The sequence below is a fragment of the Ovis canadensis genome, chromosome X (assembly GCF_042477335.2).
Source record: "Ovis canadensis isolate MfBH-ARS-UI-01 breed Bighorn chromosome X, ARS-UI_OviCan_v2, whole genome shotgun sequence".
Taxonomy (NCBI): Eukaryota; Metazoa; Chordata; class Mammalia; order Artiodactyla; family Bovidae; genus Ovis; species Ovis canadensis.
The window spans coordinates 11,605,568-11,630,941 of NC_091727.1; the positions used below are offsets into that span (position 1 = coordinate 11,605,568).

General features: G+C 41.1%; 1 protein-coding gene across 3 annotated transcripts in view; it reads left to right on the plus strand.

Annotated features, from left to right (window-relative positions):
- Positions 1–25,374, plus strand: part of FRMPD4 (FERM and PDZ domain containing 4) — a 376,391-nt gene that overhangs the window by 153,194 nt on the left and 197,823 nt on the right. For all 3 annotated transcript variants that reach the window (XM_070289750.1, XM_070289748.1, XM_070289749.1), the window contains one exon: positions 15,138–15,254. In XM_070289750.1, the coding sequence (XP_070145851.1) occupies positions 15,138–15,254 (117 nt within the window). The remainder of the gene's footprint in view (positions 1–15,137; positions 15,255–25,374) is intronic.

The window sequence follows — 25,374 nt, forward strand, 5'->3', positions numbered from 1 at the left end:
AGTGATGAGTGTTTGCAAAAGTGTTTCCACAACACATTTGAAAATTAGACTAGGCCATGTGCTAAGGTGCAGCCAATGGCTTTCATTCCTCCTGTAATGATCATTCAATTCTAAGATGTGACACATTTGCTGGGTCTGGAGCGCATGCTCAGTTTCCATATTCCAGCTCAAAGTGGAAGAGTGGGTCGGAGGTGAAGCAGGAAATGTATTTAATGGTCAGTGTGGATCAAATAGTTGCCCCTGAGGTCTAAATGGAGAAGATTAAGGTAGACTTCCCTGTCGCCTGATGCCTGACTTTCCTACCATGGAACTCATATCTCAGGAGCATAAATAAACAGTCAGGGCAATACCCAAGGTCTGGACCATGCCTAGGTAGGGTGCACCATGATACCCGCCTTCCTCATCAATGGTACCTTCCCCTATCTGCTTGTCATGGCTCTAGCTATGCACAAAAGCCCTTGAAAACATCTTTTGAATGATTAATTGAATAAATGAATGTAACATCATGAGGGTACTTGGTGCTTGAAAGAGAGACAGAGTGCTCAGACTGTATTCTAGCTCAGAGAGTAAGAACTGTACTCTAGGGTTGTGACATCAGATGTAAAGCCAGCCCCAAAACCTTGCTGCAAGGCATCAATCCAAGCATCAGTGGATGTTTGCTGATTGACCACATGGGCTTGGCTGTACAATGCACTGTTTGTCCACTCAGTTGGACCATGAGCTAAACCCAGCTGTCCTGTTTTTTCAAGAGATTCCTTTGCCCGTTCAGATCTTTTCTGGGAAGAGGAAGGACAAAGGGACAGATAAGTGTCTCTCATTCTCCAGCAAGTGTGAACAACGTATTCTGGCTGTGTCCAGGCCCCTGGCATATCAAGACATCTGTGAGGGATGTCTTGGCGCCTGCTATGTGTCCGTGAGGTCCTCCTTGCCCAATCTGCCCTAATAACCGGAGAGTGAGGCCTCTCATCCCTGACTGGCCCACTTCCTCATCTTCAATTCTAGTACTATTGTTGGGTTATTAATTTATGTTCCATCTTGAACTCTGCCCTTTGAAAAATCCAGGAGTCTTTTGGGCACTGTCCCAGCTGCCTATATTTATGGTCCTTGCCCAAAAGACTCTAACTAAACACGTGAGTCAGCTCAACTCACAGACAATGTCTGGTGCAACACTACCATTGCCAGACACTGTGTGAATTCCTGGAGTAGTGCTTAAACAAGTTCTGGTGTGATTTACCAACAGTGGCCGTTGTTGATGGATATTGAAGGAAAAGTTTACATCCTCTTTCTCAAGCGTTGAAGTTAGGATAACTTTGTACTCTTAAAAAATTATTGAATAAAGGGACAGGATAACTAAATGCTTAGTGTAAGGCTTCATTGGATTCCAAATCAAATCCCCAAAAACCTATGAAAGAACCTTATTAGAATAATTGGGGAAATTTGAATATAGACTATATATTTGACAGTATTATATCAATATTAAGGGCTTCCAAGGTGGCACCAGTGGTAAAGAACCCGCCTGCCAATGCAGAAGACATTAGACATGCAGGTTTGATCTCTGGGTCTGGAAGAGCCCCTGGAGAAGGGAATGGCAACCCGTTCCAGTATTCTTGCCTTGAAAATCCCTTGGACAGAGGAGCCAGGTGGGCTGCAGTCCATGGGGTCGCAAAGATTCAGACAATGCCTGAAGCAACTTAGCACGGCACGACACATATCAATATTAAATTTGAGTGTGATATGGTATTGCCGTTTTAAAGCAGAATATCCTTTTTCTTAAGAGATGCTCAAGGATTTGGGGCTGAAATGTCCCTATGTCTGTTGGTTCAAGTAAACATTTTACAAATAGAAACAGAGACAGAGGGCGTGAAGAAAGTAGCAGAAGGGGAGGGGCGAAACCCAGTGTTGCACAATAAGATAAATGAGGTTGATGAACCTAGGTCATTGTTTTTCCACCTCCACACCGCTGCTACCTGAGGCCAGATCATTGTTTTCGTTGTTTGTTGTGTGACCGTCCTGTGCATTGTGGGATGTATAGTGACATCCTTGCCTTCTACCCTCTAGATGCCAGTAGCACACCTCCACCACCCCCTGCAAGGACCAAAACAGTGTCTCCCATCAATGGCAAATGTCCACTGGGGAACACCATTGTCCCTTCCTGAGGACCACTCCTCTAGGTGAAGTGTACAAGGATGACTGTCGGACTTCACTTTCACAAAATGAGAACGTGGAGGAAGAAACATTCTGGTAGCACTTGGGAATTTGTCCTCAGTGAAGAGTCATTTCCAGCTAAGGGAAACTTGACCTAGAAAAATTAAAACAACCTTCTATCAAGGACACTGATCGAGGTTTCAACACTTAGCCGTAATGAGGCTTAGATTTAAGCCTTTTGATTTTGATCTGGAGACTCTGAATTTCAGTTTTGTCTGCACAAAGCAGGACGCTCTGAGGAATGCCAAGGCAGCAGGTTCCTGTGGAGCCTGGTGTTGCCTTCATGGCTGCAGCATCTGTTTGTAGAAATTCTGGACCTGCCTAGTCACTGTCACGGGACTCCTTTCAGAGGATGCCCCAGAGTTTGAATGGTGTTCATTCATTTATTCATTCGTTCATTTGTTCAGACTAATGATATTATAAAACAGTTTCAATGTGCCATTCTGCACTCAGTGCTGATGCAAAAAGTGATTGTGATGGGACTTCCCTGGTGGTCCAGTGATTAAGAATCTGCCTTCCAATGCAGAGGACACAGGTTCAATCCCTGGTCATTGAACCAGTTTCCACACGTCACAGGGCAATCACTGAACCCATGTGCCACAACTAAGACCCAACAGGTAAAAATTAATAATTTAATTTCAAAAAACTTATTTTAAAAAACTATGGTTTTGGATCCAGCCATGTAGAGTGTGGCTTATCAGCCAATGCTGAATTCAGAGGCAAATCCCATGAGGTCCCATGTTTGTACACTTTCTCTGCAGATATATAAATCTCACACTCACAGCCATTGAAGCACAGACGGTGACACTAAGAAGTTATATTACTGCTTCCATGCATTTATGTTTGCCCTCCAAAGCAATGATAAAATGACTATTTCCATACCAAAATTTGCAGCCCTTAGTAAACCAAGTCTACTTGCAATGCACTCCAGTATTCTTACCTGGAGAATTCCATGGACAGAGGAGCCTGGGGGGCTACAGTTTATGAAGTTGCAGAGCTGGACATGGCTGAGTGACTAATACAGGCAGTAAGCCAAGTGTAACAAGACAAGTCTGTTTACAAATAATAAAGGTTGCACATCTATCATTACTAAGTTCAGTGTAGATTCCAGGGACCTAAACATGGGAGAAGGCAATGGCAACCCACTCCAGTACTCTTGCCTGGAAAATCCCATGGGTGGGGGAGCCTGGTAGGCTGCAGTCCATGGGGTCGTGAAGAGTCGGACACAACTAGGCAACTTCACTTTCAATTTTCACTTTCATGCATTGGAAAAGGAGATGGCAACCCACTCCACTGTCCTTGCCTGGAGAATCCCAGGGACGGGGGAGCCTGGTGGGCTGCCGTCTCTGGGATCACACAGAGTCAGACACGACTGAAGCAACTTAGCAAACATGAAGGAGACACACCCGTGTCCTAAGGGAATCACAACTGGCCAAGGGATTTGACAGATTATCCTGAGAAAATTCCAATTCAAGGTGGTAAGTCTAATGAGAAGAGTTCAAGTTGCAATGACTGTATTAAGAAATAAGTGTTTATTGAGCACCAACTAAGTGCAACAGGTGGAAGTTTTCAGAATTGTATTAACTCTCAAGAGGTGACAATCTAGGAAGATATGTGTTCACATCATTATTGGTAATTAGACAAGGTAGATGGTACCTCAGTTGTGCAAACAGTGGCTTCCCATGAGTCAAGAGATGTGAGGTCATGATTTCAGGGCAAGGGATTCAGGGCCTACTTTCTGCAGTAGTTCCATTCTGTAGGCATTTGAAGAAGGCATCCATTTGGGACAGATAGCGAGAGGGTAGAGAGACTGAGTGAGGGAAAAAGAATGTTTAGCCAGAGGGAGTAGCATGAACGAAGACATGGAAATTTGAGCCTAAGAAACGTGTGTTCAGGGAATGTAGGTGAGTTAGTTTAAAAGTTGCAGCATAGTCTTAGACATAGTCCTAGTGGAATACTAGGGTGGAAAAACAGATCTCTGTCAGGTGATGGGGGCTGTTTATTTTCTGTATTGATGAGCCTGGCTTTCACTGTCTATTTTGTTCACTATGTATTCCAAGCACCTAGAACAACTCATGGTACATACTAGGTACTCAGCATTAGTTATATGTGTTACTTACCGCTCCCCTTACCCAACTTAGCTGCCTGCAGACAGGGAGCTATGGTGTTTCTTGTTTGTTTTAGCCACACTACATGGCATGTGGGATTTCAGTTCCCTGACCAGGGATTGAACCCTGCATTGAACCATGCACCCTGCATTGAAAGCATGGAGTCTTAACCACTGGACCAGTAGGGAAGTTACTGGGAGCTGTGGTTGTAATGCATCAGATTCTGGGCCAGGATCACCACGTACCTTGTGTTCCTTTATGAGTACATGTGCATACTAAGTCACTTCAGTCATGTCCAACTCTTTGCGACACTATGGACTGTAGCCCACAAGGGTCCTTGGTCCATCTGATTCTCCAGGCAAGAATACTGTAATGGATTGCCATGCCCTCCTCCAGGGGAGCTTCCCTACCCAGGGATCAAACCTCTGTCTCCTGGCAGGCAGGTTCTTTACCACTAGCGCCACCTGGGAAGCCCTTTATAAATGCAGTTCACATTGAACTGGGATTCCCATGTGGAATTTGGAAACTTTGTAATTTGGGGACTTTGTAAATTCATGTAGAATCATCTTTTGTTCCTTCTTCTCACTCCCTCTCTGCTTCCTTTACCTCAAACCACATTGCTCATCAGCCTTGAAGGTCATCTGCTTGCATGCTGTGTGAAATTAGGAATTCTGTCGTTTTTTTGGATACCCTGCCACCACTTAAAGCAAAATAAATGAGGAAGTGCTTTAAGTCTTATAATACCATATTTAGCACTCTATAATTTGGGTTATTCTGAAAATCATCTTTGTGAGTCCAAAGAGATGAGGATAATCAAATTCTGGGTCACATTTTATTTTATTGGATTTATATAGAGTCATTCTGTGGCAGGGATGAATAACTGAATAGCTGTAACTTAGGTTATCTCATATCTGAAATGAGCATTGAAATTCATTTCTCCACATCAGGTTCAAAGGATACAGTCAACCTGGCCACTGGTTCTAAGTATTACCAGGTATATGAGGAAGCACATGAGCTGAGGGTTAGTCGCTCAGTCGTGTCTGACTCTTTCTGACCTCATGGACTATAGCCCACCAGGCTCCTCTGTCCATGGGATTCTCCAGGCAAGAATACTGGAGTGGGTAGCCATTCCCTTCTCCAGGGAATCTTCCTGATCCAGGGATCGAACTCAGGTCTCCTGTATTGCAGGCAGATTCTTTACTGTGTGAGCTGCCAGGGAAACCCACTTGAGTTGAAGTTACACTTAATTATGACATAGTTTGCGTAAGAGAGAATTTGATTGGGAAGCTTCAGGATTCACTCCTGGACACTCACTGTATTAGTTGAGTTTGGGTGGCCTCTGCCCTCCTCTATTTCCGTCTCTAGTACATTCTACATAAAACACAACACATGGTCTCCCAACAAGATTGCTGGGCTTGTTTCACTCCAGTGAAGAAAACCAGTGCCTCCATCAAACATTGGGCAAGTTTTACCTTCTCTCTGAACCTCAGTTTCTTCCTCTTTAAAATGGAAACACTAACTGAAAAGACAAAATGATAGGATACTGAAAAAGGAACTCCCCAGGTGGGTAGGTGCCCAATATGCTACTGGAGATCAGTGGAGAAATAACTCCAGAAAGAATGAAGGGATGGAGACAAAGCAAACAATACCCAGTTGTGGATGTGACTGGTGATAGAAGCAAGGTCCGATGCTGTAAAGAGCAGTATTACATTGGAACCTGGAATGTTAGATCCATGAATCAAGGCAAATTGGAAGTGGTCAAACAGGAGATGGCAAGAGTGAACGTTGACATTCTAGGAATCAGCGAACTAAAATGGACTGGAATGGGTGAATTTAACTCAGATGACCATTATATCTACTACTGCGGGTAGGAATCTCTCAGAAGAAATGGAGTAGCCATCATGGTCAACAAAAGAGTCCAAAATGCAGTACTTGGATGCAGTCTCAAAAACGACAGAATGATCTCTGTTCGTTTCCAAGGAAAACCATTCAATATCACTGTAATCCAAGTCTATGCCCCAACCAGTAACACTGAAGAAGCTGAACGGTTCTGTGAAGACCTCCAAGACCCTTTAGAACTAACACCCCCAAAAGATGTCCTTTTCATTCTAGGGGACTGGAATGCAAAAGTAGGAAGTCAAGAAACACCTGGAGTAACATGCAAATTTGGCCTTGGAATGTGGAATGAAGCAGGGCAAAGACTAATAGAGTTTTGCCAAGAAAATGCACTGGTCATAGCAAACACCTTCTTCCAACAACACAAGAGAAGACTCTACACATGGACATCACCAGATGGTCAACACCGAAATCAGATTGATTATATTCTTTGCAGCCAAAGATGGAGAAGCTCTATACATTCAGCAAAAACAAGACCAGGAGCTGACTGTGCCTCAGATCACGAACTCCTTCTTGCCAAATTCAGACTCAAATTGAAGAAAGTAGGGAAAACCACTAGACCATTCAGGTATGACCTAAATCAAATCCCTTATGATTATACAGTGGAAGTGAGAAATAGATTTAAGGGACTAGATCTGATAGACAGAGTGCCTGATGAACTATGGAATGACGTTCGTGATACTGTACAGGAGACAGGGATCAAGACCATCCCCATGGAAAAGAAATGCAAAAAAGCAAAATGGCTGTCTGGGGAGGCCTCGCAAATAGCTGTGAAAAGAAGAAAAGCAAAAAGCAAAGGAGAAAAGGAAAGATATAAGCATCTGAATGCAGAGTTCCAAAGAATAGCAAGAAGAGATAAGAAAGCCTTCTTCAGTGATCAATGCAAAGAAATAGAGGAAAACAACAGAATGGGAAAGACTAGAGATCTCTTCAAGAAAATTAGAGATACCAAGAGAACATTTCATGCAAAGATGGGCTCGATAAAGGACAGAAATGGTATGGACCTAACAGAAGCAGAAGGTATTAAGAAGAGGTGGCAAGAATACACAGAACTGTTCAAAAAAGATCTTCACGACCAAGATAATCACGATGGTGTGATCACTCACCTAGAGCCAGACATCCTGGAATGTGAAGTCAAGTGGGCCTTAGAAAGCATCACTATAAACAAAGCTAGTGGAGGTGATGGAATTCCAGTGTAGCTGTTTCAAATCCTGAAAGATGATGCTGTGAAAGTGCTGCCCTCAATATGCCAGCAAATTTGGAAAACTCAGCAGTGGCCACAGGACTGGAAAAGGTCAGTTTTCATTCCAATCCCAAAGAAAGGCAATGCCAAAGAATGCTCAAACTACCGCACAATTGCACTCATCTCACACGCAAGTAAAGTAATGCTCAAAATTCTCCAAACCAGGCTTCAGCAATACCGTGAACTTCCTGATGTTGAAGCTGGTTTTAGAAAAGGCAGAGGAACCAGAGGTCAAATTGCCAGCATCTGCTGGATCATCGAAAAAGCAAGAGAGTTCCAGAAAAACATCTATTTCTGTTTTATTGACTATGCCAAAGCCTTTGACTCTGTGGATCACAATACACTGTGGAAAATTCTGAAAGAGATGGGAATCCCAGACCACCTGACCTGCCTCTTGAGAAACCTGTATGCAGGTCAGAAAGCAACAGTTAGAAGTGGACATGGAACATCAGACTGGTTCCAAATAGGAAAAGGAGTACATCAAGGCTGTGTATTGTCACCCTGCTTATTTAACTTATATGCAGAGTACATTGAGAAACACTGGGCTGGAAGAAGCACAAGCTGGAATCAAGATTGCCAGGAGAAATATCCATAACCTCAGATATGCAGATGACACCACCCTTATGGCAGAAAGTGAAGAGGAACTAAAAAGCCTCTTGATGAAAGTGAAAGAGGAGAGTGAAAAAAATGGCTTAAAGCTCAACATTCAGAAAATGAAGATCATGGCATCTGGTCCCATCACTTCATGGGAAATAGATGGGGAAACAGTGTCAGACTTTATTTTTTGGGGCTTCAAAATCACTGCAGATGGTGATTGCAGCCATGAAATTAAAAGATGTCTCCTCCTTGGAAGGAAAATCATTACCAACGTAGATAGCATATTCAAAAGCAGAGACATTACCTTGCCGACTAAGGTCCATCTAGTCAAGGCTATGGTTTTTCCAGTGGTCATGTATGGATGTGAGAGTGGACTGTGAAGAAGGCTGAGCACTGAAGAATTGATGCTTTTGAACTGTGGTGTTGGAGAAGACTCTTGGGAGTCCCTTGGACTGCAAGGAGATCCAACCAGTCCATTCTGAAGGAGATCAGCCCTGGGAGTTCTTTGGAAGGAATGATGGTAAATCTGAAACTCTAGTACTTTGGCCACCTCATGGGAAGAGTTGACTCATTGGAAAAGACTCTGATGCTGGGAGGGATTGGGGGCAGGAGGAGAAGGGGACGACCGAGGATGAGATGGCTGGATGGCATCACTGACTCGATGGATGTGAGTTTGAGTGAACTCCGGGAGTTGGTGATGGATAGGGAGGCCTGGCATGCTACGATTCATGGGATCACAAAGAGTCGGACATGAATGAGCGACTGAACTGAACTGAATGCTTTGGCAGGCATTCTGTCATTGCATGCTGAGTCAGGCTTGTGAGTATCTAAAGTAGTTATGTATATACAAATGCTGTTTAAACTCCTGTCAAATACAAAAGTTATTTCCATTACTATCGTGACTATTTCGTACAGCACTACTTAGCCTTTGATGAGACTGTTCTAAGTGAGGCTGGCTCTGCAGGGCTTTTTGTATCTCATCTATCAGGAGCGCATCACTGTGAACTTGATATCATTACTTCCGTTTTACACGGAAGACCTGAAAAGCCAAGTAATTCACCCAAGGCCATAAAGCTATTAAGTGGCCGTGTGAATTCTGATGTAAAGCTGGATTCTCTCTGATGTAAAGATCCATTTTGCTTATCATAATTCAGCTTTACATGGAAACACTGAGAAGGCTTTTTCCCCCCACTGAAGTATGTTGAGCACTCGCCTATGTCAAATACTGTGCTAAGAACTGGACATTCATCACTTTGTTTATTCTTGGCAAGTACGGGGCACTCTTGTCGTTTTAGCTGGATCATTCTTTGTGACAGGGCCATCCTGTGCCTCGTAGGATTTTGAGCAGCGTCCTGGGCCTCTACCCACTAGATGCCTGAGGGCACGCCCCCCTCCCCCGGTTGAGGGGAACATTGTGGGAGACCAATTCTATTTTACAGGTGAAGAAATTAAGACACAAAGAATCAAGAGTCCAGAGTCACAAAGCTAGTAAGCGGCAGAATTGGAACATGTCTGATTTGGAACTTGGGTACAAGACACACATCCCCTCTCCACTATGGTGTCCCTTTTTCTGATACTGAGGTGTGTTTCTGCAGATGCTTGCTAAGAAACTGCCTTCTCCCAGAGCAGATTTGCCATCAAGATTTGGTCCAGGTTTTAGTGGCATGCACCCAGGAAGTGACCACAGGTTGCTTCCAACCATGGTCTCAGCATAAATAGTTCTACAGTGTCTATACCCATCATAGCTGCTCTGACTTCTTATGAAATATGAAGGTCTTTTTTGTCCTGGGCAGTTTCAATCTGTTGCAAATATAACATAAAGTTGCAAACCAGTTCAGTCAGTTGCTGGAAGTTTCTGGAGTGATTTAAATAGCCCTGCCAATGTAGGTCGCTATTTTTATGGCTGAGCTAAGTGTTTGAAAGTGGTTCACACAGCCCTGCTCTTAGGTTGAAGTCACAGAACATCAGAGTTGTAAGGAATCTCAAGGCCTGGCCTGAGGCAAGTGGCAATTGACCCTCAGCACCATGAATCCACGTACACACACGTTTCCTGATTTAAACAAAAAATCCTTTCTGATACTTTTTTCTATTTCTATTGAATTCATCCACTTGTGACCTCACAGGAAGGTATAACTGGCTAGTGTCAGGTCCTTCCTACCCTGTTCTTGCCAGGCTGGAAAAAAGTAGATGACAGAGCCTTTCGCCCTTCTGCTGTTCTGAGGGTTGGGTAGAGATTTATTTAGCAAAGATTTATAGCATGTCCTATAATATGTGCCAGCCAGCATACTAAAAGCTTTACAAAATGCATTTGTGACCCCATGATATGGTCCTATTACTGCCATTTTATATAGGAGGGGCTGGGATTAGGGTTTTAGAGAGGTTGAATAACTTGAAATTATGGCAAATGTCAGAGCCTGGATTGAAGAAAGTCTCATTGTAACTCAGTGGTTCTTAGACTCAAGTGGGCACCAGCATTGCCTGTAGGCTGGTTCAATACAAATTGCGGAGTCAGACCCAGCCCTAGAATTTTGGGTTTAATAGATCTTGGATCCTGCCCAAGGAATTGCATTTCAAATAAATTCATGGGTGATGCTGCTGCTATTGCTGGTCCTCAGACCAGTGAACCTACTTCTCCTGCTTACATTTCTTTGACTGCCACACCCTGCCTTTCCTGTGTCTCCTGAGCTAAATAAAAGATGGTAGAATTACTTTGGGTCACAGCGGCCATCTTGGCATATGAAATACCCATTTCTGACTCCAACAGCTTGGCATTGGTCCAGGCATGTGTCGTTTACAGGTTCCCTTATGTGGTTCCGTGTGTAGCAAGGCTTCACGAACTTTCCTGATTTAAGCGGCACTTACCAAACTTGAGTGGGCATATGAATCACCTAGGGCTGCTGATAGAATGCAGATTTTATGCTTCACACAAATACCCAGGAGAAACCCATGCTGATGGACTTCAGCCCAAACTTTGAATAGTAGCAACTAGTCAAGTAAGTATTTCCCAAACTTCATTCTTGCCAGGTAAAGCATTGAATCTTAGTTCAATTTGAATTTTGAATAAATACTAAATAATTATCTTTTAATATAACTATGTCCCAAATGTTGCACGGGATGTACTTATACTAAAAAGTATTTAATTTGTATTTGAAATTCTATCTAAGTGGGTATTTTGGCTTTATTGTTGTTTAGTCACCAAGTCATGTCTGACTCTTTACAACCCCATGGACTGCAGCACACCAGGCCTGCTTGTATCTCACTACCTCGCAGAGTTTGCCCAAGTTCATGTCCATTGAGTCAGTGATCCCATCTCATCCTCTGTTACCCTCTTCTTGTGCCTTTAATCTTTCCTGGCATCAGGGTCTTTCTCAGTGAATCAGCTGTTCTCATCAGTATTGGAGATTCAGCTTATTTTGTTTGGTGCTAGTGGTAAAGAACCCGCCTGCCAATGCAGGAGACACCAGAGATGTGGGTTCAATCCCTGGGTTGGGAAGATCTCCTGGAGGAGGAAATGGCATCCCACTCCAGTATTCTTGCCTGGAGAATGCCTTGGACAGAGGAGCCTGGCAGGCTATGGTCCATAAGGTCACAAATAGTGGGACATGACTGAAGCAACTTAGCACTTAGCACTAGCAACTCTACCTGAAGATAAGAGTTATTGGAACTAGTTTCAACACTCACTCATGGATTCCTGTTCTCAATTCAGACCTGCTGAATCATAATTTCTAGAGTCTATTCAGTATTCAGTCCTGCCGCTAAGGCCAAGTCCAATCAGAAAGATTCTTGACCATGATATTTTAGCCTCTTTGATATTCTCAGAGAATCTGGGTGTTCATTGATTTGAAGGGCTGGAGTAGGGTTTCCAGATAAAATATGGGATACCCAGTTAAATCTGAACTTCAGATAAATGATGAATGTAACTTTTTAGTTAAATATACTTCAAATATTATATGCGATCCACTGATGCTAAAAAATTGATGTTTGTGTGAAATTCACATTTAACTGGGTGCCCTGTGTTTTTCAGTCACTAAATCTGGCTGGAGGAGTCCTTGCAAATAAGCTGGATGGGGCCTACCTCCATGCCAGCAGCTGAGCAGAACCACATGGTTCCCTCTTACAGCACAGTTAGCCTCCATAGAGGGAGTCAAGAGAACCTTTGAAGCTATTAGGTCTTCGCATCAGAAAAGTAAGGCCTCATTCAGAGAAAAGATACTGTAAGAGACCTCAGCCCCTGGGAAGGATGCCCAGGAACTCAGAGTGGACTCTTTCTGAAATGGGGGGGGCGGGAAATGAAGAGCATGCATCTCACACTGGACACAAGGGCAGCGTTCCTCCCAGAAGCGAGGAGTTCTGCACAGGATCACTGCTTCATAGCAGCGCCTGGTCCACCCTGGGGATAATGTCTGCCTCCGAGGAGGCTCTAAAGCAAAGCAGCCTGTGGACTCTACTTTTATGTGTGCTGGCCCTGCCTCTGCTCTCCAGGGGGCCAGCTCTTTGCCCTCCTGGTGGAAAAGAGTGTCTGCCAGCAGCTCCGAGGTGGGCAGCATCTGGCAGTGATAGAGGGTTTGGTGCAGCCACAGGGATGGGGGCCACGAAAGGAGGTCCCCAGAGCATCTTCCCAGCAGAGTATAACTGTCTGCTTCCAGGTTGTATATCGCGGTGAACTTCTTGCTCCCACACTGCACAGACCCAGGAGCCAAACCCCTCCAGAATTTGACCTTTGTCCTTGGTGCTTCTTAAGGATCTGTGGTTAGATTTGAAAAGGGGTTATCTTTTAGTTCATGCTGGCACTTTTAATTGGTTAAGTTCTACAAGTGTCCTTCTGACTCATACATTTTATGTCAACACAGTCACAAACTAACGTGTGGTTATTTCTGATTCTAATTATTCAGTTATTTGTTTTATATCACTTGATGTCCCTTGCCCTGAATTAACTCACTGAGTGGCTTTTTCCAGCATTAGCACTTCCTTTGGTGTTTTTATGACAAAAGACTTTAATTTGAAAGCATCTAGCTGAAGTCTTGTTTTTTACTACTTCCTGAACATACCTTATTTAGCAGAATGTTGTTTATAATAAAATTCAGTCTCCTTCTAGCTTATTACTATAATTCTGTATTTTACATGTAAATTATATTAGGAAGCCAGTGTATTTTTGTCAGTGATTCAGAGTTTGTGGGGAAAAGAGAATGAGAGAAAAGAAAAACAACCCAGTTTTTGTTTTTTAATAAGTTCCCTCCCTCTGGGAAAGATGAAGATTTTGATATAAACTGTAGTTTAGTAATCCAGAATAAATTGTTGCATTCTCTCCTTTCACTTAAAAGAATGTTCCATGTGTCGCCTCCTATTGTACTTTTGCAAAAGTTTTTAACAACAGAATATACTCTGTTCATACCTTGAAGGGCTTGTTCCAAATAAGACCTCTGGTGCTCTGGAGAAATTGGCAGACTTTTTTTAGCACCTCATCAGGTGGGGGTCGGGGGGAGGGGAGTAGGGGCTCCATGAGTTCTCACTGCAGACAAGCAGTTCACTCTTCAAAAACCACCAGAGGATATTGTCCCTGCTGGATTGTGTGCAGAGAAGGACAGAAACTTGGCATGTCTGTTCTTGTAATAGTTCTCAGGTGGGAATTAGCCCTATGGTGGGATCTATGTTAAATTTGTGAACTCTTTTGCTCCCCACACTTTATGGAGGATGTGGGAAAACTGAAATGGAAGTTAAAGGCAGTGGAGGTAGTTAAAATTCTGTAAGCTAGTTCCTCTTCAGAAACCTTTCAGGAAATGGGCTGGTTTCCCTTGGGGAGAAGCATTGGGTCAGGGTCAAATGTGTGGATGGGGTGGGAGTAGGGGTGGAGCTGAGTTACCCTGCATCCTGTGAAGATTGTCCCCTCCTTGCAGGCAGGTTGACACCCCTGATTTGGATATTTACTGTGGGAGGCCCGCCATAGATGATTGTACAAGTTGTGCGTGTTATACATGGTGCAGGGGGAGGGGGCGATTCTTTCTAATATATGAAGGGCTCCAGGTTCACTATTGAGACACTAACTGTGAGACTCTGGAGTTGTTCTTACCCAACCTCTAACACACACATATACACTTTGTTCCCATCTACAATTTGGAACCACCTAGAAGATCTAGCAGGCCATCTAGAGTAAGAAATATCACCTAGAGACAGGACAAATGGTCAAGGATGTTGGTTGACATCCTAAGATGACATCGTGTATTTCCTTCCCACAGTTGGGCTCTAAAGGAGTCTCCCATGTTCCTGAGAGAACAGTGGAATTCCCGCAGGTCCCGGGCAGAACAGCATTGGCCAGGATTCAGTGATGCCTCAGAAACTGGACCCTAGGCCTCTGGTTAGCAATTGTCACCAAGCAACGCTGCTCATCACAGCTGCTTGTGATATGGAGTCACTTCCTTGTTCCTATTGCTCTTGAAAAGACAAGCTTCTAGAAAATTTTCTTTTACCTACGCTTTCATTTTGCTGTTGAGTCACATTTAAGGTGTGAACTAGAAAATGTAAAAGCTAATGTGTGTATTTTCACTGCAACATAAATGGAGAGTTTGTCTAAGGTTTTCTGACTCACTTTGACTCACTTTGAGTGTAGTTGTAAGTGGAAATTTTGTAGTTTAGTCAGAGTTCAGAAAACTGAGGCTTGGAGTTATTTGTTTCAGATGTATAAAAATAGGAATTTATTTTCATGTGTGCATTTATATTGTGTTGTGATAGCTGTTTGTTTGTCAGTCCATCCTAATATCTGGTCCCAGAAGTGCCTAGTGTCATAGAAAGTGTGAACGTTCAAAATTGGCTTGTGTGTCTTCAGGGCAGTTGCTTAATCTTTGTGAGCTATTCATCGTTTCCCCATCTTGTGAAACAAGATGTGTATATGTAAGGCTGTTTTGAAAAGCTAACAAGATACTGTAAAGACAGATTGTGAGCCCAGTACATGACCTAAAAACGTCCTAACCGTTCATGTAGTCAGCTGAGTATACAGCCCGCAGTTGAGAGGAGCCAGTCCCGTGCCCCTTCTGGAATTTGTCAGAGAAGAAATTTCCAAGAGTCTGGTGTAATGATTTTTTTCTTTCCTCCAGCCACAGGACGAAGTCTTCAGGCTGGCCACCTCCCTCGGGAACCTGGGGCTTGAACCAGGTACCACCCTATGGATGGGAGATGACGGCAAACCGGGATGGCCGAGACTGCTTCATCAAGTAAGTTGAACACAACATTCATGAACGGTGCCAACTTTGCCTTCTGGGACTTTTCTGTTTTGACCCTTGACTCCATAGAATTAGCATTCTTAAACTGCAGACTCCTGGGCACTTGGAGGCCATGACTCAATCAACTGATTGCCTGGACCTTCCATATCTGGTGATATGAGGTTGCTTTGTTCTTGGGCTCATGCCATTTTAGGCCCTCCTGGGCCAGAGCAAAAATGTATGTTATTGAATCTCAGGCCAGTTGTATTCATTGTCTGAGACAAGTGAATAAAGTTTGACATGGAGGAGTGTCATTTGGAAAGCCTTCTTGAAATGATTAAGACAGAAATATTACTGGTTCTTCTCTAACTAGAAATATCATCAGAGAGGATTACATGTGTTACGGGTTGTCCTATAACTTTCTCCCACTACCATTGGTTAAGGTTTTGGATATTTTGTGGTGCTTTTCTTTTTTTTTCAATTGTGCTAAAATATATATTACATACCAATTATTTAATTTATGTTATATATATAATGGTTATATTACATATAACATAATGGTAACTTTTATTTACCATCTTAACTGCCTCTAGGTGTACAATTCAAGGACATGAACTATATTCACACTATTTTGCAACTATCACCACTTTCATTTTCCAGATCTTTTCCATCTTCCCCAACAGAAACTTCTGTCCACATTAAACAGTCATTCCCTATTCCCCCTCCCCCCAGTAACTGGTATCTCATATAAGTGAACTCATACAATATTTGTACTTTTTTTTATCTGGCTTATTTTACTGTGCATAATGTTTTCGAGGTTCATTCCTGTTGTAGAATGTCTAAGAATTTCATTCCTTTAAGACCAAGTAATACTGGGTTGGCTAACAGTTCGTGTTTCTCTGTCAAATCTTACTGAAAAATCCAAATGAAGTGTTTGACCCACCCAATATTTAATTGTATGGATAGATCCCATTTGTTTATACATTTATTTGTCTGCAATCATTTGAGCTGCTTCCACCATTTTGCTCTTGTGAATAATGCTACTGTGAACATTAGTACCTGGAGGAGAGCAAGAAAACCCACTCCAGGATTCTTGCCTGGAGAATCCCATGGACAGAGGAGCCTGGTGGGCTACAGTCATAGGGTCGCAAAGAGTCGGTCACTACTGAAGAGATGTAGCATGCACACAAGAGCATTAGTGCACAAGTATCTGTTTGAGTCTCTGCTTCTGATTCTTTTGGGTATATACCTGGGAGTGGAATTGCTGGATTATATGATAGTTAGATGTTCATTTTTTCCAAGAATAACCAAACTGTTTTTCACAGAGGGTATAGTGCTCTGGATTTTTTGCAGTTGTGTAAAAAAAGTGCTTATATTGCACCTCTAATAATAGCAAGAGGCCACTCTGTTTTCTTCTCCAATCTAAGTGAAATATTCTTAATTATGAGAAATTAGTGAACAAGATTTGAAATCCCAAAGCATAGTTGGCCCTAGCCTAATAGAAGTGAACAGAGGTTGTAGGCCAAGGGGAAAAAATGTTTCAATACCACAGGCTTCATTGTTTGTTTCAGCCCAGCGGACTATGGACTAATTAGCAAATAAAGGATCCATGAGAGATAGGGGATCATTTTTACAAAAATGGAAACATCTGCCAAGATTGCTATTGAGTATTTGCTCTTCTGGATAGTCCAGCACATTTAAGTTAGGACTGCTGGCGAGTAGCTCCGGAAAAACTCCTGTGGGTGTTGTTAGTGGTTTCCTAGTCTCTGCAGAGGGGAGAGGACTTCTCTTCAGAGTTCAGTTTGTGACTGTAGGGCTGGCTTCCTGGGTCCTTCCTAAATAGGATGGGGAAGGAATCTCTCAGGAATCTTGAAGATATGAAGATAGCCCAGGAGTTTTTTACACTCTATATTGTTGTTCGCTAATTTCAACAGTTTGCCTGCATCCCTCATAATGGTAGAAAGATGATATTTTTTTGATATTATATTATGCCATCTATTTCAAAACATGGATATGAATTTATGTAATTGGCACAGTTGAGGTGGCCTAGATGCATTGACTCAAAACAATAAAAATTTCTGCCAAAGAAATGTAATTTAGAAAACACATGAGTTGTGAATTTTGTGATGGCACAACTCATGCTTCCCTAATTAAAATGGATTTTTCTTTGTCTGTGGTTGGATTGAGACTTCTGTACATTAGAGGCCAGTTGATTGATAGATACAAACCCAAACGATGGCCTGTTGGTTGGAGATTCTAGGAACCTCAACAAGATCTACAGATATGCATTTCCAACAATGTCATTGACATTTTTAAGGGCCAGCCCAGGTGTCAATTTAACATTTACACTGGCCTAATGCCAGCTGTTGAAACATGAAGGAGCAGATCAGCAACTTATTAGAGAAGCCTGCACTGATTACTAAATGACAAGTTTTAAAACCAAAGTCACCGGTATCACTTATCTAAATCCACAGCGCTTCTTCCTTGAGGAGTAAATTTCCACAGTCTTCTCAAAGATACTGTTTAAAGATGTCAAAAATGGTATTTCTTTTGAAAGTCTTTGTTATTTCTTTGCACTAATGAGTTTTATAGTATGAGTTTTATAAATAATCAGAATCATTCTGAGTTTTAATCTTACCGAGTAACTGATGTCCGTTACAAAGAGATTACAAAGTGTTTCTCTACTCATTAGTTTTAGAAGTTAAAAGAACAATTTGAAAACTAACCTATTATTAGTAATTAGCACCTTTTCATTTACTTTTCAACTCTGTTACATTTTCTCTTTGAAAGAGAAATGTCTTTTTTCTTATCTTGTCTTGAGATCTAAATGATAACTCGCATCAGACGATCGATTTTGATGGAGATACAACTACTTCTAAGTGATGGACAGAGCTATGGGAGGAACCAAGGTTCACGTGTTCAAAGTTAGTATCTCAGAGTTAATGCTATTGCTAATTCGATTGAGATAACAGAGTTAATGCTATTGCTAATTCGATTGAGATAATTGAGACTTTTTTTTTAACTTTATTTTGCTTTACAATGCTGTATTGGTTTTGCCATACATCAACATGAATCCACCACGGGTGTACATGAGTTCCCAATCCTGAACCCCCCTCCCACCTCCCTCCCCATACCATCTCTCTGGGTCATCCCATAGCACGAGCCCCAAGCATCCTGTATCCTGCATCGAACCTAGATTGGTGATTCATTTCTTACATGTTATTATACATGTTTCAATACCATTCTCCCAAATCATCCCACCCTCTCCCTCTCCCACAGAATCAAAAGTCTGTTCTATACATCTTTGTCTCTTTTGCTGTCTTGCATACAGGGTGATCGTTACCACCTTTCTAAATTCCATATATATATGTTAGTATACTGTATTGGTGTTTTTCTTTCTGGCTTACTTTACTCTGTATAATCGGCTCCAGTTTCATCCACCTCATTAGAACTGATTCAAATGTATTCTTTTTAATGGCTGAGTAATACTCCATTGTGTATATGTACCACAGCTTTCTTATCCATTCATCTGATGAACATCTAGGTTGCTTCCGTGTCCTGGCTATTATAAACAGTGCTGTGATGAACATTGGGGTATGCGTGTCTCTTTCAATTCTGGTTTCCTCAGTGTGTATGCCCAGCAGTGGGATTGCTGGGTCATACATAAGGCAGTTCTATTTCCAGTTTTTTAAGGAATCTCCACACTGTTCTCCATAGTGACTGTACTAGTTTGCATTCCCACCCACAGTGTAAGAGGGTTCCCTTTTCTCCACACCCTCTCCAGCATTTATTGCTTGTAGACTTTTGGATCACAGCCATTCTGACTGGTGTGAAATGGTACCTTATTGTGGTTTTGATTTGCATTTCTCTGATAATGAGTGATGTTGAGCATCTTTTCATGTGTTTGTTAGCCATCTGCATGTCTTCTTTGGAGAAATATCTGTTTAGTTCTTTGGCCCATTTTTTGATTGTGTTGTTTATTTTTCTGGAATGGAGCTGCATGAGTTGCTTGTATATTTTTGAGATTAGTTGTGTGTCAGTTGCTTCATTTGCTATTATTTTCTCCCATTCAGAAGTCTGTCTTTTCACCTTGCTTATAGTTCCCTTTGTTGTGCAGAAGCTTTTAATTTTAATTAGACCCCATTTGTTTATTTTTGCTTTTATTTCCAGTATTCTGGGAGGTGGATCATAGAGGATCCTGCTGTGATTTATGTTGGAGAGTGTTTTGCCTACGTTCTCCTCTAGGAGTTTTATAGTTTCTGCTGTTTTTTGTGTATGGTATTAGAAAGTGTTCTAGTTTCATTCTTTTACAAGTGGTTGACCAGTTTCCTCAGCACCACTTGTTAAAGAGATTCTCTTTAATCCATTGTGTATTCTTGCCTCCTTTGTCAAAGATAAGGTGTCCATAGGTGTGTGGATTTATCTCTGGGCTTTCTATTTTGTTCCATTGATCTATATTTCTGTGTTTGTGCCAGTACCATACTGTCTTGATGACTGTGGCTTTGTAGTAGAGCCTGAAGTCAGGCAGGTTGATTCCTCCAGTTCCATTCTTCTTTCTCAAGATTGCTTTGGCTATTCGAGGTTTTTTGTATTTCCATACAAATTGTGAAATTATTTATTCTAGCTCTGTGAAAAATACAGCTGGTAGCTTGATAGGGATTGCATTGAATCTGTAGATTGCTCTGGGTAGTATACTCATTTTCATTACATTAATTCTTCCAGTCCATGAACATGGTATAGTTCTCCATCTATTAGTGTCCTCTTTGATTTCTTTCATCAGTGTTTTATAGTTTTCTATATATAAGTCTTTAGTTTCTTTAGGTAGATATATTCCTACGTATTTTGTTCTTTTTGTTGCAATGGTGAATGGAATTGTTTCCTTAATTTCTTTTTCTACTTTCGCATTATTAGTGTATAGGAATGCAAGGGATTTCTGTGTGTTGATTTTATATCCTGAAACTTTACTACCTTCATTGATTAGCTCTAGTAATTTTCTGGTGGAGTCTTTAGGGTTTTCTAGGTAGAGGATCATGTCATCTTCAAACAGTGAGAGTTTTACTTCTTCTTTTCCAATTTGGATTCCTTTTATTTCTTTTTCTGCTCTGATTGCTGTGGCTAAAACTTCCAGAACTATGTTGAATAGTAGTGGTGAAATTGGGCACCCTTGTCTTGTTCCTGACTTTAGGGGACATGCTTTCAATTTTTCACCATTGAGGATAATGTTTGCTGTGGGTTTGTCATATATAGCTTTTATTATGTTGAGGTATGTTCCTTCTATTCCTGCTTTCTGGAGAGTTTTTATCACAAATGGATGTTGAATTTTGTCAAAGGTTTTCTCTGCATCTATTGAGATAATCATATGACTTTTCTTTTTCAATTTGTTAACGTGGTGAATTACATTGATTTGCGGATATTGAAGAATCCTTGCATCCCTGGGATAAAGCCCACTTGGTCATGGTGTATGATCTTTTTAATGTGTTGTTGGATTCTGATTGCTAGAATTTTGTTGAGGATTTTTGCATCTATGTTCATCAGTGATATTGGCCTGTAGTTTTCTTTTTCTGTGGCATCTTTGTCAGGTTTTGGTATTAGGGTGATGGTGGCCTCATAGAATGAGTTTGGAAGTTTCCCTTCCTCTGCAATTTTCTGGAAGAGTTTGAGTAGGATTGGTGTTAGCTCTTCTCTAAATTTTTGGTAGAATTCAGCTGTGAAGCCGTCTGGACCTGGGCTTTTGTTTGCTGGAAGATTTCTGATTACAGTTTCAATTTCTGTGCTTGTGATGGGTCTGTTAAGATTTTCTATTTCTTCCTGGTTCAGTTTTGGAAAGTTGTGCTTTTCTAAGAATTTGTCCATTTCTTCCACGTTGTCCATTTTATTGGCATATAATTGCTGATAGTCACTTTCACTTTTCCCTTTCATGCATTGGAGAAGGCAATGGCAACCCACTCCAGTGTTCTTGACTGGAGAATCCCAGGGATGGGGGAGCCTGGTGGGCTGCCATCTATGGGGTTGCACAGTCAGACACGACTGAAGCGACTTAGCAGCAGCAGCAGCAGCAGCAGCAGTCTCATATGATCCTGTGTTGTCTGTTGTGATCTCTCCACTTTCATTTCTAATTTTATTGATTTGATTTTTTCCCTTTGTTTCTTGATGAGTCTGGCTAATGGTTTGTCAATTTTATTTATCCTTTCAAAGAACCAGCTTTTGGCTCTGTTGATTTTTGCTATGGTCTCTTTTGTTTCTTTTGTACTTATTTCTGCCCTAATTTTTAAGATTTCTTTCCTTCTAGTAACCCTGGGGTTCTCCATTTCTTCCTTTTCTAGTTGCTTTATGTGTAGAGTTAGGTTATTTATTTGACTTTGTTCTTGTTTCTTGAGGTATGCCTGTATTGTTATGAATTTTCCCCTTAGCACTGCTTTTATAGTGTCCCACAGGTTTTGGGTTGTTGTGTTTTCATTTTCATTCATTTCTATGCATATTTTGATTTTGTTTTTGATTTCTTCTGTGATTTGTTGGTTATTCAGAAGCGTGTTGTTCAGCCTCCATATGTTGGAATTTTTAATAGTTTTTCTCCTGTAATTGAGATCTAACCTTACCTCAGTATGGTCAGAAAAGATGCTTGGAATGATTTCAATTTTTTTGAATTTACCAAGGCTAGATTTATGGCCCAGGATGTGATCTATCCTGGAGAAGGTTCCGTGAGCACTTGAGAAAAAGGTGAAATTCATTGTTTTGGGGTGAAATGTCCTATAGATAAATAAATTAGGTCTAACTGGTCTATTGTATCATTTAAAGTTTGTGTTTCTTTGTTAATTTTCTGTTTAGTTGATCTATCCATAGGTGTGAGTGGGATATTAAAGTCTCCCACTATTATTGTGTTATTGTTGATTTCCCCTTTCATACTTGTTAGCATTTGTCTTACATATTGCAGTGCTCCTATGTTGGGTGCATATATATTGATAATTGTTATATCTTCTTCTTGGATTGATCCTTTGATCATTATGTAGTGGCCTTCTTTGTCTCTTTTCACAGCCTTTGTTTTAAAGTCTATTTTATCTGATATGAGTATTGCTACTCCTGCTTTCTTTTGGTCTCTATTTGCATGGAATATCTTTTTCTAGCCCTTCACTTTCAGTCTGTATATGTCCCTTGTTTTGAGGTGGGTCTCCTGTAGACAACATATATAGGGGTCTTGTTCTTGTATCCATTCAGCCAGTCATTGTCTTTTGGTTGGGGCATTCAACCCATTTACGTTTAAAGTAATTATTGATAAGTATGATCCCGTTGCCATTCACTTTGTTGTTTTGGGTTCGAGTTTATATACCCTTTCTGTGTTTCCTGTCTAGAGAAGATCCTTTAGCATTTGTTGGAGAGCTGGTTTGGTGGTGCTGAATTCTCTCAACTTTCGCTTGTCTGTAAAGCTTTTGATTTCTCCTTCATATTTGAATGAGATCCTTGTTGGATACAGTAATCTGGGCTGTAGGTTATTTTCTTTCATCACTTTAAGTATGTCCTGCCATTCCCTCCTGGCCTGAAGAGTTTCTATTGAAAGATCAGCTGTTATCCTTATGGGAATCCCCTTGTGTGTTATTTGTTGTTTTCCCCTTGCTGCTTTTAATATTTGTTCTTTGTGTTTGATCTTTGTTAATTTGATTAATATGTGTCTTGGGGTGTTTTGCCTTGGGTTTATCCTGTTTGGGACTCTCTGGGTTTCTTGGACTTGGGTGATTATTTCCTTCCCCATTTTAGGGAAGTTTTCAACTATTATCTCCTCAAGTATTTTCTCATGGTCTTTCTTTTTGTCTTCTTCTTCTGAGATTCCTATAATTCGAATGTTGGAGTGTTTCATATTGTCTTGGAGGTCTCTGAGATTGTCCTCATTTCTTTTAATTCGTTTTTCTTTTTTCCTCTCTGATTCATTTATCTCTACCATTCTATCTTCTATTTCACTAATCCTATCTTCTGCCTCTGTTATTCTACTCTTTGTTCCCTTCAGAGTGTTTCTGATATCATTTATTGCATTATTCATTATATATTGACTCTTTTATTTCTTCTACGTCCTTGTTAAACCTTTCTTGCATCTTCTCAATCCTTGTCTCCAGGCTATTTATCTGTGATTCCATTTTAATTTCAAGATTTTGGATCATTTTCACTATCATTATTTGGAATTCTTTATCAGGTAGATTCCCTATCTCTTCCTCTTTTGTTTGGTTTGCTGGGCATTTCTCCTGTTCCTTTACCTGCTGGGTATTCCTCTGTCTCTTCATCTTGTTTATATTGATTGCTGCATTTGGAGTGGCCTTTCTGTATTCTGGCAGTTTGTGGAGTTCTCTTTATTATGGAGTTTCCTCCCTGTGGGTGGGGTTGTATCAGTGGCTTGTCAAGGTTTCCTGGTTAGGGAAGCTTGTGTCAGTGTTCTGGTGGTTGGAGCTGAATTTCTTATCTCTGGAGTGCAATGAAGTGTCCAGTAATGAGTTATGAGATGTCAATGGTTTTGGAGTAACTTTGAGCTGCCTGTATATTGAAGCTCAGGGTTGTGTTCCTGTGTTGCTGGAGAATTTGCATGGTATGTCTTGCTGTGGAACTTGTTGGCCCTTGGGTGGTACTTGGTTTCAGTGTAGGTATGGAGGCGTTTGATGTGCTCCTATCAATTAATGTTCCCTGGAGTCAGGAGTTCTCTGATGTTCTCCGGATTTGGACTTAAGCCTCCTGCTTCTGGTTTTCAGTTTTATTTTTTACAGTAGTCTCAAGACTTCTCCTTCTATACCACACCATTGATAGAATATCTAGGTTAAAGATGAAAAGTTTCTCTATATTGAGGAACACCCAGAAAGGTTCACAGAGTTACATAGAGAAGAGAAGAGGGAGGGGGGAGTTAGAGGTGACCCGAATGAGATGAGGTGGAATCAAAAGAGGAGAGAGCAAGGTAGCCAGTAATCACTTCCTTATGTGTGCTCCACAGTCTGGACCGCTCAGAGATATTCACGGAGCTATACTGAGAAGAGAGAAGGAGACAGAGGTGGCCAGGAGGATAAAAGGGGTGAATGAAAAGGAGAGAGGCAGATCCAGCCAGTAATCAGTTCCCTAAGTGTTCTCCACTGTCTGGAACACACAAAGATTCACAGAGTTGGGTAGAGAAGAGAAGGGGGTGGGAGGAGACAGAGGCAACCTGGTGGAGAAAAAGGAGAGTCCAAAGGAGGAGAGAGCAGTCAAGCCAATAATCTTGCTCTCACATAAAAATGGGTACTGAAGATTGGGTTTTTGAAGGTACAAAATTGATAACAAATACCAAAAAGCAAAGATTAAAAATCTAGAGTAGAGGTTGGATTTTCAAAAACACAATATTAAAGAAAAGAAGAAGAGTAAAAAAGGTCACAAGAATTATTAAAAATATATATATATGAAGTTTGCTTTAAAATAGGGTGCAAATAAATAAATAAATATATTTTAAAAATAAAAAAAATAAAAATAGGGTATTTTTTTGAAAAGTGATAGTAGGTTATAAAAATGAAAATTAAAGGAGAAATAGAGGACTGTTTTTGAAGGCAATGAGCTCCTTTTCTGGGTGCCTGCTGTCCTCTGCCAGCATTCAGAAGTTGTTTTGTGGAATTTACTCAGCATTGAAATGTTCTTTTGATGAATTTGTGGGGGAGAAGGTGGTCTCCTCATCCTATTCCTCCACCATCTTAGCGAGACAATTCTATTGTTACGAATATTTCAGAATATGGCTCAGAGTAGTTCAAGATGTGTTCAAATGTCGTCTTTCCTCTTCTATCCTCAGTTCTTTATGGTAGGGCTGGGTAGGATGTTTTCTATAAAGAGTTCCTATTCCATGGGTTTAAAGACGTTTTTCCCCTTTGGTGTTCATAAATTTGTTCTCTACATCTGTGTCTCTATTTCTGTTTTGCAAATAAGATTATCTATACCATTCTTGTAGATTCCTTATATATGCATTACTATATGATATTAGTATTTCTTTCTGACTTACTTCATTCTGTGTGACAGTCCATGTCTCTACAAATGGCCAAATTTCATTCCTTTTTATGGCTGAGTAATATCCCATTGTATATATATGCACCACGTCCTTTTCCATTCATCTCTTGGTGGACATTTAGGTTCCTTCCATGTCCTC